Consider the following 16,652-nt stretch of genomic DNA (forward strand, 5'->3'; position numbering starts at 1 on the left):
ATCTGCCTTTAGTGGACAGATGTTTAGTAAGAAGTTTCAGGTTCTCAGCAGATGGCCAGCAGGCTCATTGTATGGTCAGGGTTGTGCAACAATCTATATTTTTCACTCAACTTTCCAAAAGAAGTCTTTATTCTTTAAAAAGAGGAACAAATTTTTTGCAAGCTTGAATGAAAAGCATCCTACCAACAAGGCTAGGAGAACCACAAAAAAAGTCAGCTTACATTTCCCACATGTGTTATTAGCAGCGCTCTCACTGAAATAGTTTGGTGAACTGAAGTAGGTTTTGGTCCAGTGCTCTGATTTCTTGAGTATGGTAGCATTTCAGTGATTTCTGACTTTGGGTTCATAATGCTGTCTTGCTTGAAATTGCACCCTGTGGATGCAAGACCGTCTTCTCCTAATCTCTTGTTGAGTTTGGGAAGGTTGCAGCAAGGCCAGGCCACTGGAAACACAGTCCAGCAAGTCCACCCTCTTTAAAGCAGAAAGGGAAGGAAGGACAAATTTGCAAAATCACTCTCTCGTTCATTACTTTGGAACAAGAGATACGTAAGCCAAAAACTTCTTTTCATCTTTTGCCTTGAAAGAACTTGGGAGTTAAGAAAGCATTTCTCCCTGATGGATCTCAAAGCTTAGAGAGGAGATTTCAGTGGTATCTAGCCTAGTTATATCCCAAATAGGAAAAGAGCTGCTTTGTTTTCCTCTTTCAGGAATCGCAAGACTGACATTTAAAAGAAGCCGCAGTGCACAATTAGCCAGGCACTCAGCTATGAGGATATGCCAAAACTGAGGCTTTGCACTTGACCTCCACTCCACATTCCCCACTGCTGGGAACCAGCTTTACGATGCTATTTACATAATCACAGAATTTCCCTAATAGAACTGTATGCTTTTCCCCATGCGCCATCAAGTTGTGTCTATATTAGATAGGGAAGTAAAGGTCATGTCAAGGACATTCCTAGATTCACCAATAAGGGGGGCGGAGGGAGGGGCCAGATCTGAATTTTGGAGGATGAAGAGGATTAATTCTCACTATCTCCTTTTTCTTTAAACAAAACCCCACAGTGAAAACAAACAAAGCAAGTAAACCCTTAAATTATAGCCAGTAACTGGAAGAAAAACACTTATTTATCTAACTTCTGGTGGCACTGAAAATTGAGACAAAATTATTTAGTGAATATTTTATATCTGTCTCAAGGTCTATTACAGAAGTAATGCATATGCAGGTTGCTCTCTATCTGCACAAGATATTACTAAAATGTAATCTGACAAGCAGATTTTTCCTAATGCTACTAGCTTACAGTAAAAAAAAGTCTCAGTTTTCAGTTAGTCCATAAGCAGGGACCAGGGTGGGAATGATGAGTGGGGATGGGGAGGCATTTCAGTGGTGTCGCTGCTTAATGTCGAACCCTGGTGTCAAGCGGCAAAAGCAGCATGATTCAAACCAAGGAAGAAAGGGGCAAGCACACACACACAGAAGCAGAAGGGAGGGGAAAAGCAGCCTAATCAAAACTAACAGCAGGATTTCTGCTCACACTTCAAACCAAGAGCAGATAAAGCCCTTCATTTTCAGTTCTTGAAAGCAAACCCCTGGAGTCCATGTGGAGAAGTGCTCCGCAAAGAACCAGCAATCCTTTGAATTCAGTCATTTGCAGAAGAACTACCCTCCTTCTGCCTCCCTGAACATTTTTCCCCATTCTCAGTCATTTATTCATTAGTATTACTATTACACGCTTACTGACCTTTTCTTTTATATGACGAACCCAAGCACTCACTTTTGGAGCCTGAAGGTTCATTACCCATACTCATTTTAGATGACTTCCCATCCTCTCTCTCCTCTCCATTTCAAGCTGTCTGTTGCTTGAACTACATCTCTTGAGAAGTCTAGGTATTCAGCATCTTTTCTTCTTTTTGTTAAAAGGTATGTGTACCTCCTGGCTTCATGTTGTTCATTCTAGCCTGATGAAACCACCCCCACCCCCCCCAACTTTTTCCCCGAGGCACATTTTAATAATTTAGGGTCAGCATCACAGAAGCCATTTGGGAACCCAGACAATATGGACAGGCATCCAGTGAGACTTAGAGAAACCTCCAAAAAGTCTGGACAACCCCTTGAAAGTCAGCAGGAAACTTGAACTTGACTTGTTCGGGCACTCTGGTGCATTGCAACAGTTGCAGCACGTACCTTTCGGTACCCAAATATCACCAGGGCCAGACTCAGAGCAACCAACATCATAGAGGAAACAGTAATAGGGGTGTAAAATTTCAGAGCATGCCCAGGGCTAAGTCAAGATTCCCTAAACTTGTAGCGGAATATTGCACTATTGCAGAAAGACACAACCAGAAGAGAAAAGGTACAGACCAGATTTTCAAAAGCTTGCTGGCATACTTCAACGTGGACAGGCTCTGTGCAAGCAACTTCTGCCAATGTAGCTAGCCTTCGCCAATTGCAATCTTAAGCGTCTCAAAAAGAAGTACCAGCATCCTTGTCAGAAAAGTTCCCAAATATCTCAAGTAGGACTACAAGGGGATGCCCTGTAACTCCACTCAGTTCCAAACCAGCATTAAAACTTCAGCCTCTAAGTGCTAAAAAACTCTCAGTGCTTTAACCAGAACATATCCATCATATGGGAGTGAGGAAATCTCACCGAACTTCAATATGCTGCTGAATTTTGAAAAAGAAAGTAGCAAGAGTGTCTTCTGCAAGATGTATTACTTTCTGCTGGTATTTTTGCAGAAGACAGGATTAGTTTCATGCTGTCTTGCAGCATGATCAAGGGCAATGTAAGGATAATAATTAAGTGAATTCTATTGCTAGCTGTCACAAGTGATAAATACAATGCATAATTAAACAAGTGGCACCTAGACTGCCTGGAGGAAACAATTATTTAGTGCTTTCATTAGGACAGACTCATTTCTCTCACATTTTTTCATTACATTTTCACATTTCACAAATCTGCTGAAAATCAACAGCTTTATATTAGTTCCTGTGGCTGCAGCTGCCCAGGAACTGCCTGCTGGGAACAGACCCAAGGTGCATCACCGGACGAGTGCTCACCTTGTGAGTACAGAAGGATTTGCATCTCCAGAAGAACGCAGGTGAAAACCTGGACCAGGTTCTCCAGGCCCAGCAGCTCGAAGACCTCCCGCAGCGGGTAGTCAGAGAGCGGCAGCTCGTTGGGCCCAGGTCTCTGGCAAATGATGGGCTCGTAAACCCCATAAAACTTGAGCGACCTCCCCGGGGGCGGCAGGGGCACCTCGTAGAGGATGTTGTGGATGTAGCTCTCCAGGGGCAAAGGCGGCGGCTGCTGGGAGGTCACCGCCTTATAGAGCTGGATCAGGAACTTCTTGCAGGCTTGCATGAAGGGCAGAGGGGTGATGAGGCATATGCATTTGGAGACATACAGCGTGTCTCTGCTGATGTCATAGGAGTTGTACCGCTGGAGCTTGGCGAGGGACGTGGCGTCGCCCTCATCGATGCTGCTGGCCAGGGAGTCCATGCTGCATGAGGAGGAGGCGCAGACGCTGCTGTATTGCTCTGCATTGTGCATCTGGTAGAGCGTTTGCATGGCTGTGCAGATCTGCTTGCTCGTGACCTCCTCATAGAACGTGAGCACAAACCCGTACGTACGAGAGCCATCTTCTCTGGTGATGATGAATGAATGGAGCTGTGGATCTCTGTTATCTGCCTGTGTCCTGAAAGACAGCCCTTTGGGCATACACAGCTAAGAAAAGAGAAAAGAAATAGATATAGTTATCTAAGCTACAATTTTATTTTGTTACTTTTGCTTTACAGGCACATTCTTTTTAACCACTGCATCATAACAAGCCATTTATCATTAAACATAATCCCCCTGAAAAGTAGCCCAGGAACAAATAGCCTAAAACTGATGCTACTTAAAAGAAAAGGTAGACATGACTGAAGAAAGGAAAATACCCTCCAAAACGACCTATCTATTAAGTCATTATGACTCATTTCCATTACTTTGTGAAATTATTTTCACTACCGAATAGTCTTTGTCTCATTTACTTAAGCATCATATAAAAACATCCAGTTTTGTTCTCATTAGCATATATCGTGCCCACAGTGCTCTAAAATCAGAGAGCCAAGGAAGCATCTTATACCACTGAATTCAAATTACACAGACTTCTTGAAATTCTTTGATCTTCCCTAATTTTCTTAAAAAAACCCAACAACTGACTGACAGCTATTACATTTACATTCTTCCTTAAGTGCTACAAAATAGGTTAGATTGGAAGAAGGGGGGAGGTGGGGGCGGGGAGGGAAACACCCCAAATCCATGAAAGCCTCATTTTTGATTTACCACTCAGCAAGATGTTTTGCAGTGATTCTACTACACTGGGTGTTTCTCTGAAACATAGCCCTAGTGATAAGTTGAGGCACTTTTCCAGGCATTCCTCAGGAATTCTATCAGCCATCTAATACAAAATAACAAACATCCAGCAAAACTTGTTTGAATGTGCGTCAGCATGAAACTCCTTATGTTCTAGCTAAATCAGTATGTTTATAAACGAAGAACTAAAGCTTCCTTTGTACTTTCCATCTGAAGAAATAAAAGGAAAGAAGAGAGGGAGAGCCTTCAAAGTGCTCCTCCTGTTCCAAAAGGCAACACTAGAAGCCAACTTTCCCAAGGGATGTGAACCTACACAGGACTGAGTGCGTCCCCTAATGTCTCACCTTGACCAGGACTAGATTCTTCTGATAGTAGAAAAGGTCAAGAGAAATATTTTCGGGTACATCCTACCCTGAACTTCACCAGTGCACCTTGCAGAGACCATTCGACAGTCTGATAAAGCTGCTACCAGCCCAGCTGGGATTTAGGCAAGTGGTCCAGACTCACTTCACAACGTGCTAGCAAGCCCCTAAGTTATCTAGGACAGCTCTTATGTATTGCTCTAAAAGGTAATGTATAGGGAAATAAGTAGCCTGGAGTTGGTAGAAGGATTTAATTCAATTGACGGGTTTTGCTGACATAAACCATGAAATTGCAGCTTGAACCGCTTTTGAAGAGCAGCCACATTTTCATTCAAAAGGTTTATAGTTTTTATTGAGGCATTAACAGCAGCGCCATGATTAAGGCTTCTCCAATAAAGAAGTAGTAAAAAATCCTTGTTTCACACTTTATTTAAATTTATTCTGCACAGTATCTCTTAACCTCATTTTTGGCAGACTTGCTTAATAAAAATTTATTTCTAGAATGTGGGCATTCAATGGCGGCTATAGCCTTATCAAATCCAATCAGGCCGAAATCACAGGTTTTAATCTCAATGCTATCAAAGACTATATTTTCATCACTTTACAGAAAAATACCTGGATAAGCAAATTATATGTACTGGTACAATGAAGAACAGATAAGTATCAGGGAAATTCAGACCAGCTGAGACAGTTTCAGAAGGTTGTTTTAAATAAATTTCCTCCAAGTCTTAATTATTATTCCCTCGTCCTTTATATACTGAGTATACACACACAAAGGGACACCCATCTATTAAGTTTCAGCCACAGCCCACCATATGCAGAATATCGACATTTTAAGTCCCTGGCTGCAAACCCTGGCACAGAGACTGCTGCTGTTGTTAGACCCACAAGAGGATGGGAAAAGGCAGAGCAAGAAAGAAGATGGGAAAGCACTGAGGCAGGGGAGAATGACCAAGAGTCACTTAAGAAGCTAAGATCAAAAGGAAGGGCCTGTGCTCATTTTCCAGCAGTACAGAAAGCTTCAAATTTGCAGTTAATGCATGAAAACTTTCATCTTAGTGCCTTGGACATCAATCACTTCCCACCTCGTCTGTGTTTGTCACATGCGCCACAGGAGAGCGTTGGGGAAGAGCAGCTTGGGACGTGCTAAGGGGGTTGAAAGCTTTGCCTGCTGGTGAAGCTGGCTGACTAACGGCAAGAAGGCAGTCAGTCACCTTTACTGCATCTTTGTATAAACACAGAAAACTATCCAAGATTACTGATCAAAGGACAGGATTTTGGTTTTCAGAGCACTTTACTATTTATATTTAAACACATCCATCAGCAGAAAAATGTGGAATTAAATCATACTTGCAATAAGGCTTACAGTCAACATGGTTTGTAAAAACAAAAGGAAGATGCACAAAGACAGACAAAAAGATACCAACTAATCCATACCCCATCTCTAGAAGTGATGAGTAGGAGATGCCTCTCTGTTTAGGAAAAGGGTGAGACACACACACACACACACACACACACTGTAATCCCCCCTCCTTCCTCCTCCCAGCCATTATCATTTGCAGATATTTCTGAACCAAAGGCCCCCCCTGGACCACTGCCCATTAGCATTGGTTCACCTCTTCTCCATTAGATCTTCTATTTCACTTTTTAAGCCCTTGTATATTTTTCATGTTCACAACATGCCGCGGCAGCAAGCTCCATATCCAAATTGCGCCATGGGTGAGGGGGTGGAGAAAAAGATGCTTTTGTTTGTATTAAAGCCTGCTCCTTCAGATTACACTGGGGAACTTTTAGTTCTTTTATTTTAGTACATGAGAGGCTAAATGGACAATGCTTCCTGGGACTTCAGAAATACAGGCAAAGATTTATATACCTTGATGAACCAGAGGGCTGAAATAGGAGGTTTATTTCCTAAAAATTTCACTTTCCTCTCTGCTGAGAACTTCAGTTTGGTACAACCCATTACTTCCAGAATGGCGATAGTATGTGACGTTAGGCAGGGATAATCACAAAAAGCAGTGGGGGGAAAGAAATACTTTCCTATGAAAGAGAACTCTGTACTTTTTGATATATACTTTGAAAGGGAGAGAAAACATGACTCATAGGCAGAGTGATGGCTTGGGACTTCAGGGGGTTATTTTTAAAGCGACAGGATGATTTCAGAAGGCAATTGAAATTCCTTAGGCATCCAGCAAAGCCAGAGTTCTCACAAGTTAACCTTCAAGGATTTATGCATTTTCTTCTCTGAGGAAAATTGCTTCTGGAAGCTCACATAAAGCAAACACATAGGCAGAACTAATACAGCAAAGCAAGATCAGAAAGGCCAATAATTGCCTCAAGGGACTCTGTGGAGGTGGATATTACTTTAAATGATGTTTCAGATCAAAACAATAAAGAAGTTTTCCAAAAGATGATTTAAAAGACCATTAAATACTGCTGCTGTTAGTAAATGCTTTTTTTTTCTCCAAGACACATTGCAAATGAAAGATGTGTTCTTCAGCTATTTGATTTCAGCTGAACGCCGCTCAGTTCAATTATTTTATTTTAATAGGTCTCTTGCTGGTTTTAGTATTCCATTTTTGTCCGATAATATGATCACACTTCATGAATACTAGACATTTTCAACTGTAATGTGAGAGACAAATAATGTAGCAATTCCAGCTATTACCTCTTGCTGCCATGTTCCTGCTGCACACCCCCCATCACTTCTCTGAACACCCCCAGTTCAAAGGCAGAACTAAAAGGCATAAGTAGCCTTGGTAGTTGAGTTATTACCATCTTAACTGTGCTGATGAAGCATCATTCTGAGTCCTTCATGCCTTCTGTATAAGCAAAGCGATGTGGAGACCTGCCCAAATACCGCACCATCTCCATCGGTGCACATTTGGAAGCAGAGGACTGAAATCCCCAGCTGTCAGTGGGCAGAGGGAGTGATCAGGCTCACTTCTGCCTTTCTATGCACGTGCAGTGCCACAGTATCAGCTCTCTGTGTCACTGCTACTTCCAGCTCCGGTGTTTTCATGTTAAATATTTGGCACAATGCTAAAAAATAAAATTCAGTGGAAATTGAGATGAACTTCAGATTTCTACATCTTCATGATTGCAGAGAAGTTCGAAATGCATTTTTGCATTTGCAAAAGCCATTTTATTGTGTTTTATGCATTCCCCGTCTCTTCATCTCCTAAGCGAGGGCCAGGAGATTCTCTTGACTTCATACCTGCACCACACAATGAGCTTGGTTCCGTTTTGAAGTAGCTAGTATGTAGTCCTACCTTCCTCAAATGAGGAGCACATCTAAACTAGATTGGGGGGAAGGGGTTCCCTAATTTTCCAATTTTGAATACAATACAACTCAATACACATTTTTTAAAACAGCTGGAAGTGGTAATACTGTTTAATGTTATTATTACAACAACTGGTTACTTTTAAGTTATAAAATGAATAGCATTTTCTGTACTGGGAAGCTCAAATACCAGTAATCTGTTGTCTTTGTCAGGATATGTTCTTAACAAGTGCTTTGGTGATTCTGGAAACATCCTTTGAATATCAGCTCTTTGGGAAAATTTCCAGTGGGTCATCGGTCTTTCAGTTGTCACCGCCCCCACTCCAGAAACATTTATCCTCCCTCCCCTGTTCATGGGACTCAGCCACACAGACGCTCACATCAAATTTAGTTGAGAAGAGATGTACAGAAGACGCATTGGTGCCATTAAAAGTGACTACCCAACAAAAGCTGTGATTCAGGTAAGTTCCAGCTTCTGCGTAAAGATTCCTCTTTCCTTTGCTACATGCAGCATCAAGGTTTTTTGTACTCAAAAATTTCACATGGATATTAATATCTTAAAAATTCCTTGGTTTGCCTCCTTCCCACCTGTGGATATGTATCCTGGGTGACTACATCCCTTCTCACCCAGTCACTGAGATGGTGGTTCGACTTGTTTCATCACACAGTAGACTTAACTAGAACTAAGAAGGGAAATGCAGCATTTCACTTTTGCTGTGTCTGAAAGTATTCTGTATTTTCACAATACCTCTTCCTCTGCAGCTTTTCAACCAGCATGCCTAGTGGGTAATCTTAGTCCCAGCAGAAGCACCTTGTTCATCACATCACAAGGGCTGGTTGTAAACAACCCAGGAACCGCTTGAGAGCTGAAGTGGTCAGGAAATAGCTTGAGAAGAGAGTTTCTCTACCTACCATGTTGACGGCATCCTGGTCAAAGGGGTTCCACTCGATGTTCTGAGGATAATGGGCCAAAACTTTGGACTTGAAGGTTCTTCTTAAGGGACTCTGGTCGAAATTCTCTCCTGCAATAAATGAAGAAATAATGACTTGTCACCGTAGTGAGGTTTCAGAAAGAGCTGGCCTGGGCAGCTTGCTTTCACTTTGGGGTTTTTTTGTGAAATCTGAAGGGCATTTTCACTCCCAACAGATGTACTACTTTTAAAAGAGAAACAGAAAAGATGCACATTCAGTCTGATCTTACCCTCCTTCCCACAAAATTTTACTATAGTTGCAACACAGCTTCCAGCTTAGTATTTATGGCATGGAAATTTATTGTTAAGAGAAAAATTGCTGCTGGAGTTTTATAGAAAAAGACCCTGCAGTCAACTGAATTCTCCACATTCCTCTATAGCTTGAATATCTAGAGATGGCTTTACTTAGACGCTGAAAGAGCACTTTCCCTCAAGTTTGTTAGAAACTGTCTTACGGTCAATAAAAAGTATGAGCACCTCTCAGCTATTATAAATTATTCAAGGATTCATTATAGATCTTTTTTATATCACAAGTCCTGTGTGAAGATTAAACATTTATTTTTTCTACATCAAATTTCAAGGACAGACTTTTTCCACACAAAGAATCCAGCAAGTGCAGAGGAAGACTGAAATCAGACTTCAAGCAGAAATGCTTCCAGTTATCAGCATACAAATACTGTATTTCACAGCAATACTGTTAATGGAGTTTCCACCATTGGACAGTCTACAGTATGCAACACAGTAAACAAAATAGAAAGTTCTTAAAATCTGTTAATTATATTACCATCTACTACACTTTTCTCAGGTATCAGGTTACTAATTTCAGGCTTCTTGCTTTAAAGAAAGACTACAGGTGAGTCCTTCCTGTTCAGTTCCTTTCACACCTGAGAGAGATGAATGGGATGAAAGCCTTAAGTTCACAATGTGAAATGTTTTTCACCAAACCTTACTTTGCACTCAAAGGTTCTCTTTGGGACTTCTTAGTGTTACCTAGATACTTTTAAAAATATGTTACTGCAATAGAATTGGATTTCTTTTCTTTAAAAAAAAAAAAATTCTCTTTACACTTAAAGACAGAACCAATATTCCATTAATGTTTTTAATGAGAGGTTCTTTTGGATGAAAAAAATACTCATTCGCTTGGCAAGCTCTAAAGGCAACCCACTGTTCCTGCAGAAAAGTTAAACTACAAGTCACTAACCCCTCTCTGAAGGCAACATGGACCGTGGGAGTATAATTTGTGCTTGCTGAGTTATATATGACAACTCAACCTTCGCGCAGCTAGCAGCCTCTGAGTGATGTTGCAAAATTCACAGTTCAGCAGTTACCCGAAGTTTTCTGAGGCCACAGCCATTTGGCACGCGCCCTTTGCTCCTTGCAAAGCACAATCTACACAATCATTTGGCTCAGAGTGAATTAATCCAAGGAAATTTCTGTACAAACTGATACTTGAAAGCAGAGCTTCTCAGTCTTTGCCTGGCAGAGCTTAGGATCCGCAGATAATTGCGGGGAACACAAGATAACGGAGAAAAACACAGTGTCAATTCACAAGGTAAAAATTACCCAGGCAAAGTTTTAGGAGGGTTGAAAACCATTTGTTGTATGAAACCCTTAATATACATTCAACGCAGAGGGCAGAACCTGCGGTGTGTCTCGGGGGCTGCAGTGCCAGGGCCATCGCAGCGGCACCTGCACAACAGAGGCAGGTGGAGGAAGAGGAGGCGAAGGTCAGGCATTTCTTACACCAATGCCAGCCGCCCGCTTGGTCGGGAAGGGGAAGCGGAGGCTGACGCTGGAGCTCCCCTCCACAAGGATGCATGTAGGCAGGCGGAAATTCCTCGAGATGCATGAGTCAGCTGTGCTGGGACTGCACCTCGCCCCGCTGTAAGAGCTGCTGCACCGAGTGAGCTCGGGAGCCAGGTGGAGGAGAGCTAACCAGCTCTTCCAACAGCACTTGCTTTCAAATGCATTCAGAGAAAGGGTTTAAAATCTTTTCCTTCCCAAGACATCTCTGAGATTTTAAAGATACCGGTATTTTTATACAATGGCTCATTTTCAACACAGGATTTAGATGCATTTTTCTTAGACATTTTTTTTTTTCTAGCACTACATCTGTCTCACTTGATTTTGGTGGGCAACCATGGGGGAGAAAAGCAAATAAGCTTCTACAAGGGTATTTTGTGCTTGGCAGGAGAAAAAGTCCAAGATGATGCAACGCTGCAGCCATATTTCCTGGGGCAGGAATAAATGGAAATGGTAAGATATGAGGAGCTCTGGCAGGGGAATCCAGCCTGCTTCTGGAATTGCTCAAGGCAAACCAGAAATCCAGCAAAAGCGTATGCATCACAGAAATAAAGAAAACTGAAGGTATCAGCTAAACTGGATCAAATTAAAAGACATGTCGGGGTTTAGCTGATGAGCTCATCACATCTGCCAAGCTGGACCAGACTTGCCACTAGCTGCTATGGCAGTCCAGAGCACAAGCTCTATGAAGATCCTCTCCATGCTTGGTTACAAAGCTCAGACTGAAGTACACAAAACCAGAGACCATTACTCTATTACAGAACATGGCAGTAGAATAACCTCTTATTTTGGTCCAGAAGTTCTTTGCAGAGGCATTAGAGATAAAGATATAATGTTATCCACCGATTCCTAAAGTTTCACAAAATAAAAATCCCTACAAGCAAAGCCAGCAAAAATTCTCTCTCCAGGTATGAACTTAAACATACTTGGCAACATTTTTAATTCTTAGTATCAAACAGTAATTAATGTGCTCGCATAATCAAATAAATATGCATGAGGTTACTTCCTAATTACATCTTCAATCTTTCTCATATCTGACACAGTTTACCTTACAACTGTGAATTAGCAGAAAGGCAGATATTTGATGCTAAATTTGTTTGGTTGCTTCTACTGAAAGTTCGAGGAGCATCTGGATGACTTCATTAAGTTCTCCACCGCTAACAGCAAGTGATTGCTGGAGTCCAAATTTCTTTAAAGGTTTCCTTTTTCATGACAAAAAAACATTACTGTAACCTGATGGATGCTAATTGGGTAATTTGTGTGGTTCAGAGGCACTCATCACCTTGACGGGCAATACTCTGGCAGCATCTGGAACCAGTGGAGAAGAACAAGGCATATTTGCCAATAAACCACTGTAATAATGAAAAATGGAGGGTTTCAATCAGCTTTTGGAAATGACCAATAATTTGTATGCTGCTGCAAATACTCGTGCAGTTGTTTAGATGACAGACACGTCTAAAAAGTTTTGTTTATGAAGCACAAGCATTGCTTTAAGAAATCCAGCTTCCCAAAACCAGCAGTAACAATGTCCTAGTAGGCTGACAACATGGATTCATTTTATCCAGAAAAGTAAATGGCACAAATAACTTACCTTTGCACAGTCTCTGCAGGGTTTGCATTTTACTACTCCGGTAGTTTTAAAAAAATATAAATCAAAGGCAAAACACACACACAAAATACAATTTTCTCAATCAGTGATCACGAGACAAAGGGGAAGAGCCAAGAAACCACACTGGAGTGAATCAATCGGTCATTAGCTCGAAAGGACACGACATCACACCCTCCATACAAAGCTGCCTCCCGGGAAGCCAGGCAGGGTGAGCTTTTAGAGGAGATACATAATTTAGGAAAGAAACAGTACAAGGATACGACAGAAAGCAGCCCGCATGTCAGGGTGAAATGTCATCGTTTGGCCAAACTAGCAGGAAACACCCCGACTCTCACTGAAATGAGATGAGAGACGTGGACTGTGACAGCCAGCTCCACACTGACAAGCAGCTGGAAGAGAACCACAGGGAGCAAAACCTTCTTGGCAAACATGAGGGAAGGGATCTGGACCGAAGGGTACCTGATATTATCAGCTCTCAGCCTTGGTAGTTCTGAACTGCTGAGTCATATGTGGCAAACAAAATTTATTTAGCTGTTATTCTAGGCAAAGAGTGAATTTTCATTAAATCTACTATGTGTTTTTAAGTGCTTGCTTGCTAACTTCCCAAACAGGATTAGCAAGGCACATTAAAAATGAAGCAAGTATCAAATGCGAATTGAATCCATATTCTAAAATATTAATGGCCAGATAACAGTACCATGAATACAGACAGAAACATCGTATTCGATGCGTGGTACCCATTCATGCAAACAGCACATCTCATAGGGTAAGCTGCTTCTCAGAGGCAAATTAAAAATTTGGGTTTGAATGGAATCCTTTCGCTTTCAGGATATTTAAAAAAAAAATCATTCAAGTACTTCTCAAAGTTGTGTAAAATGTGTCAGAATCAAGTTCCATTTCAGTTAGATACTACATCCTATGTAATGGTACTTTTAAAAAACTTGTGCCTTCCCTTTAAGGCACTCATTTTTAAAGGGACATTTAGTTTCAAATGAGAAGCAAATGGTGAAGTGATGGATGCTAGATCAAGAAAAATCATCCTAATTTAATTTCAATATGAAAAGATTTCTCAAAATTAGAAAACAAGCCTGATCTGTGTTTTGGATGAAGGATACAATTACTAGGGAAATGCAGCTACAGTTGTGAGGTTGTCAGTCATGATGGCTTTCATATGAGTGATCATATTTAAAAATCTAGCGTTCTTAAAGTTTAAGCAGATCTGTTTTAATTAATTATCACCGCTACAGAGGCATACAAAAATATGTACCAAGTAGGCAGAGGCATCCTCCACCCACACCCTCTGGTCCAGGGAATGCGAGCTATCTGTCGCTCCTTCCAAGCTCTGGAACATAGACAGCAATGCTTGTGACCACAGAAATAAAAATATCTTTTATTCCTTTAGAGGAACGTACTGTGAGCACGACTGTGCACAGTGACAACCTCTTTGATAGCTATTTCTAATTAAAAGTGTTCAGCACATCCAGCTATGTTGTTTCTCTGCAGACTGAACTTTGTTAAGCATTGGGTAACTGGATGCACGAGAAGCAAGTAATGTACAACGTGCGAGTGAGAAAACAACGTGGGGACAGGAATAATAGTGCTTGGCTGGGGAGCAACTAAGCTGTTAATTGTCAGGTTCAGGAACCAGTTAGTTTAAGCAGTGCAAAAACTGTGCTCTGCTGCTTTTCTTCGGTGCCTCACCATGACACCAAAGTGGCAGTGGTAGGCTAGTCGGAGTTGAAGGACATTAATGCAAAGGCATTATTTCCGACCACATATTCTCATAATCTTACAGCGGAGAAGGGAAACGATATGAAAGGGAGGACTGGGACAAGGCAGACAAAACAGTTTTCATTCCAAAATTTTAAAATCTGAATTGTCTGTAAGATGGTGGTGGCTTTTTGGGGGGGCTGGGGAGGGGGGCAGGGTCTAACCTACCTCTTGCATGTCAATATGTAAAGGAATTGATGGCTCATATTTAAGTAGGAAGCCATAGTGGGTTGTGTACCCTATCAATACATCTAAATGATTTGGCTTTTTTTTGGTGTGTGTGTGTCTGTGTGGACCTCACTAACATTGCTATTTAAATCTAGACTGCAAAACATGCTTCCTTGAGGTGTCAGGAACCTTTGGGTCTCTTAGGCAGAAATTGGCGGAGCTGGACCTTCCAGTACCCTTTGTTCACAAATCCACATAACTAAGCCTAGCTGGATTTCTGGATAAGTATCCTCTACTACGGCCTCACGCAAGATATTGTTCAGTCTTTGTCAAGCACACAAAGATCTAGCATATCGCACATCCACCAATATATCTGACGCCACTAGTGGCATTTCGTTGGAGAGGGGAAGCACATCTGCCAAGAGAGCTTCAAGAAACAGAACAAAATTTACCAGATATTGATTTAAATTAGGTAAAAGAATGAAAAAGTCCAGGGGTTTTGGTTTTGTTTTTGAACTCCGACTCTTAATTTGATTCAAGGGGAGTTGGAAGACCGAAAATAAAGAGACAGAGAGGGTGTGGTGATTGTTTTGTCCTTAACCCCTCTTTACCTGAGGTTTTGTCTGCAGTATCTGAGCTCTTGCCATGGAGATCTGCTTCTAGCCATTTGTACAAGACTACACAACATAACAAACAGAGATAAAAAAAGCAAGTATGAACAAAATGAAGATACACAAATGTATTGGGGAAGGGAAAAAACATGAAGCAGACATTAAACACTCCTCCTTGCAACCTCTCTTCCCGCCACTACTGGCAAAGGGTAAATCCACATGATAAATAAACCCCTCCACAACTGTATTACTATAAAGGTGTTGAACGCAATGACAGACATGGTAGAAATACTTGTCAAAATTAGTAACAAGATTAAATTCTCAGTACTTCAAACAGCATGCTGCCATACAGCTTCCCTATTATGAAAGACATCTTTGTTCATGTATTGAGCCATTCCACAGCCTGTGAAACTCAGGGGGAAAAACCACCAGTTCTTTAACTGGTGTTGAACTAAACCCAAGAAGTTTTCTTCAGTGTAATACTGTTAGCTATGTTGTGTTGTTACACCTTCAGTGCTGTACTGCATGCCGTTTTCAGGACTTACTGAAGTTACCTAATAGCTCTAGTCATCACTTCTGTCTCATAATAGGATGCTTTTAGACTAAAATTTGAATAAATAAGCTATGTTTAGAACTTGGATGAACAATTTTAATCTCTTCCAGTAACAGCTACCCCAGTAGGCACTTCTAATGGAAGAGCTTCCTGCTAGCATGTCTGACTGAGGTTTCTTCCAACTGGTTTGCTCATCTCCTGCAGAAAAACAAAAATGTTTTCACAGATGCCATGGCATTCCTTTGTCAAAAAAGTCCCAGTCGTATGCTACGCAAAGGCATTACGCAATCCTCCTCGAGATAAATCTATCTTTATAGACCTGGAGCATATATTAAAGCTGCAATACCATTGACCTCTCTGGTCATTCAGTTTCTAGGTGTAAATTCAGAGTATTTCCACCATGACCTCCTACTTGAGCTGTTAATCCAGGCATCAGTTCAGAGGACCCAGATAATTCTGCCAAGGCTGTATTTTCTGGGAAGGCAGCCCTCGGCAGAGGGCACAGGAGTTCTTTCAATAAATATTTTTAGATATGAATTTGTATTTTAGGATAATTTTCTCGTTTCTTTAGGAGGCACCTGAAAATAACCCACATTCAAATCTGCAGGATGATGTTTTTCCACTCCAGGTGTCTTAAGCTATTTCATTCTACTTTTGAGCTGTTTGAACTAAAAAGTCGCATAAGTATTTAAATTAAAGGAAAAAAACCAAACAATTGCCAAAGTTGGAGACTCCCCTTGCTAATGGCCCATACTCACCCTGCCTTTACAAGCCTCTCTGCCAGGCTGCCCTCACAGCTCTCCCCAAAAGTCCTCTACAACATTATCATTCAAAGGGAATTTGGCACCAAGCTTCCACGGACTTAGCCACCACCTCTGCAATAGGAAGAGTGAAAAGGGAAGACACAACAACTCGCGAAGGGGTGCATAGACAGATGCACCGGGACAGGTTCTGGTTTTACTACCCATTTCAGTATTTTGACCATTTATCATTATCAATCATATGGCTAAACAGTCACAGAAGTTATGTAAAAACTCCTGCACAAGAAGTCAAATGACAGAAGATCATTGACAAGTGATATAAAAACAGAGCTACGAACACTGTTGTACAGCCTAATTCTTTATACAAACACAACGTAATGGAATACGACTATTGCCACAAACTAATTAC

At 41.3% G+C, this 16,652-nt stretch overlaps 1 protein-coding gene across 3 annotated transcripts in view; it reads right to left on the bottom strand.

Annotated features, from left to right (window-relative positions):
* Window positions 1-16,652, bottom strand: part of DENND5B (DENN domain containing 5B) — a 121,010-nt gene that overhangs the window by 57,819 nt on the left and 46,539 nt on the right. For 2 of the 3 annotated variants that reach the window (XM_050894815.1, XM_050894806.1), the window contains exons 2-4: window positions 14,930-14,995; window positions 8,910-9,019; window positions 3,056-3,722 (exon numbers count right to left, since the gene is read on the bottom strand). In XM_050894815.1, coding sequence (XP_050750772.1) covers window positions 3,056-3,722; window positions 8,910-9,019; window positions 14,930-14,995 — 843 coding nt within the window. The remainder of the gene's footprint in view (window positions 1-3,055; window positions 3,723-8,909; window positions 9,020-14,929; window positions 14,996-16,652) is intronic. The other variant, XM_050894823.1, reaches the window with a different exon arrangement.

This window comes from Gymnogyps californianus, chromosome 1, assembly GCF_018139145.2.
Source record: "Gymnogyps californianus isolate 813 chromosome 1, ASM1813914v2, whole genome shotgun sequence".
Classification (NCBI taxonomy): domain Eukaryota; kingdom Metazoa; phylum Chordata; class Aves; order Accipitriformes; family Cathartidae; genus Gymnogyps; species Gymnogyps californianus.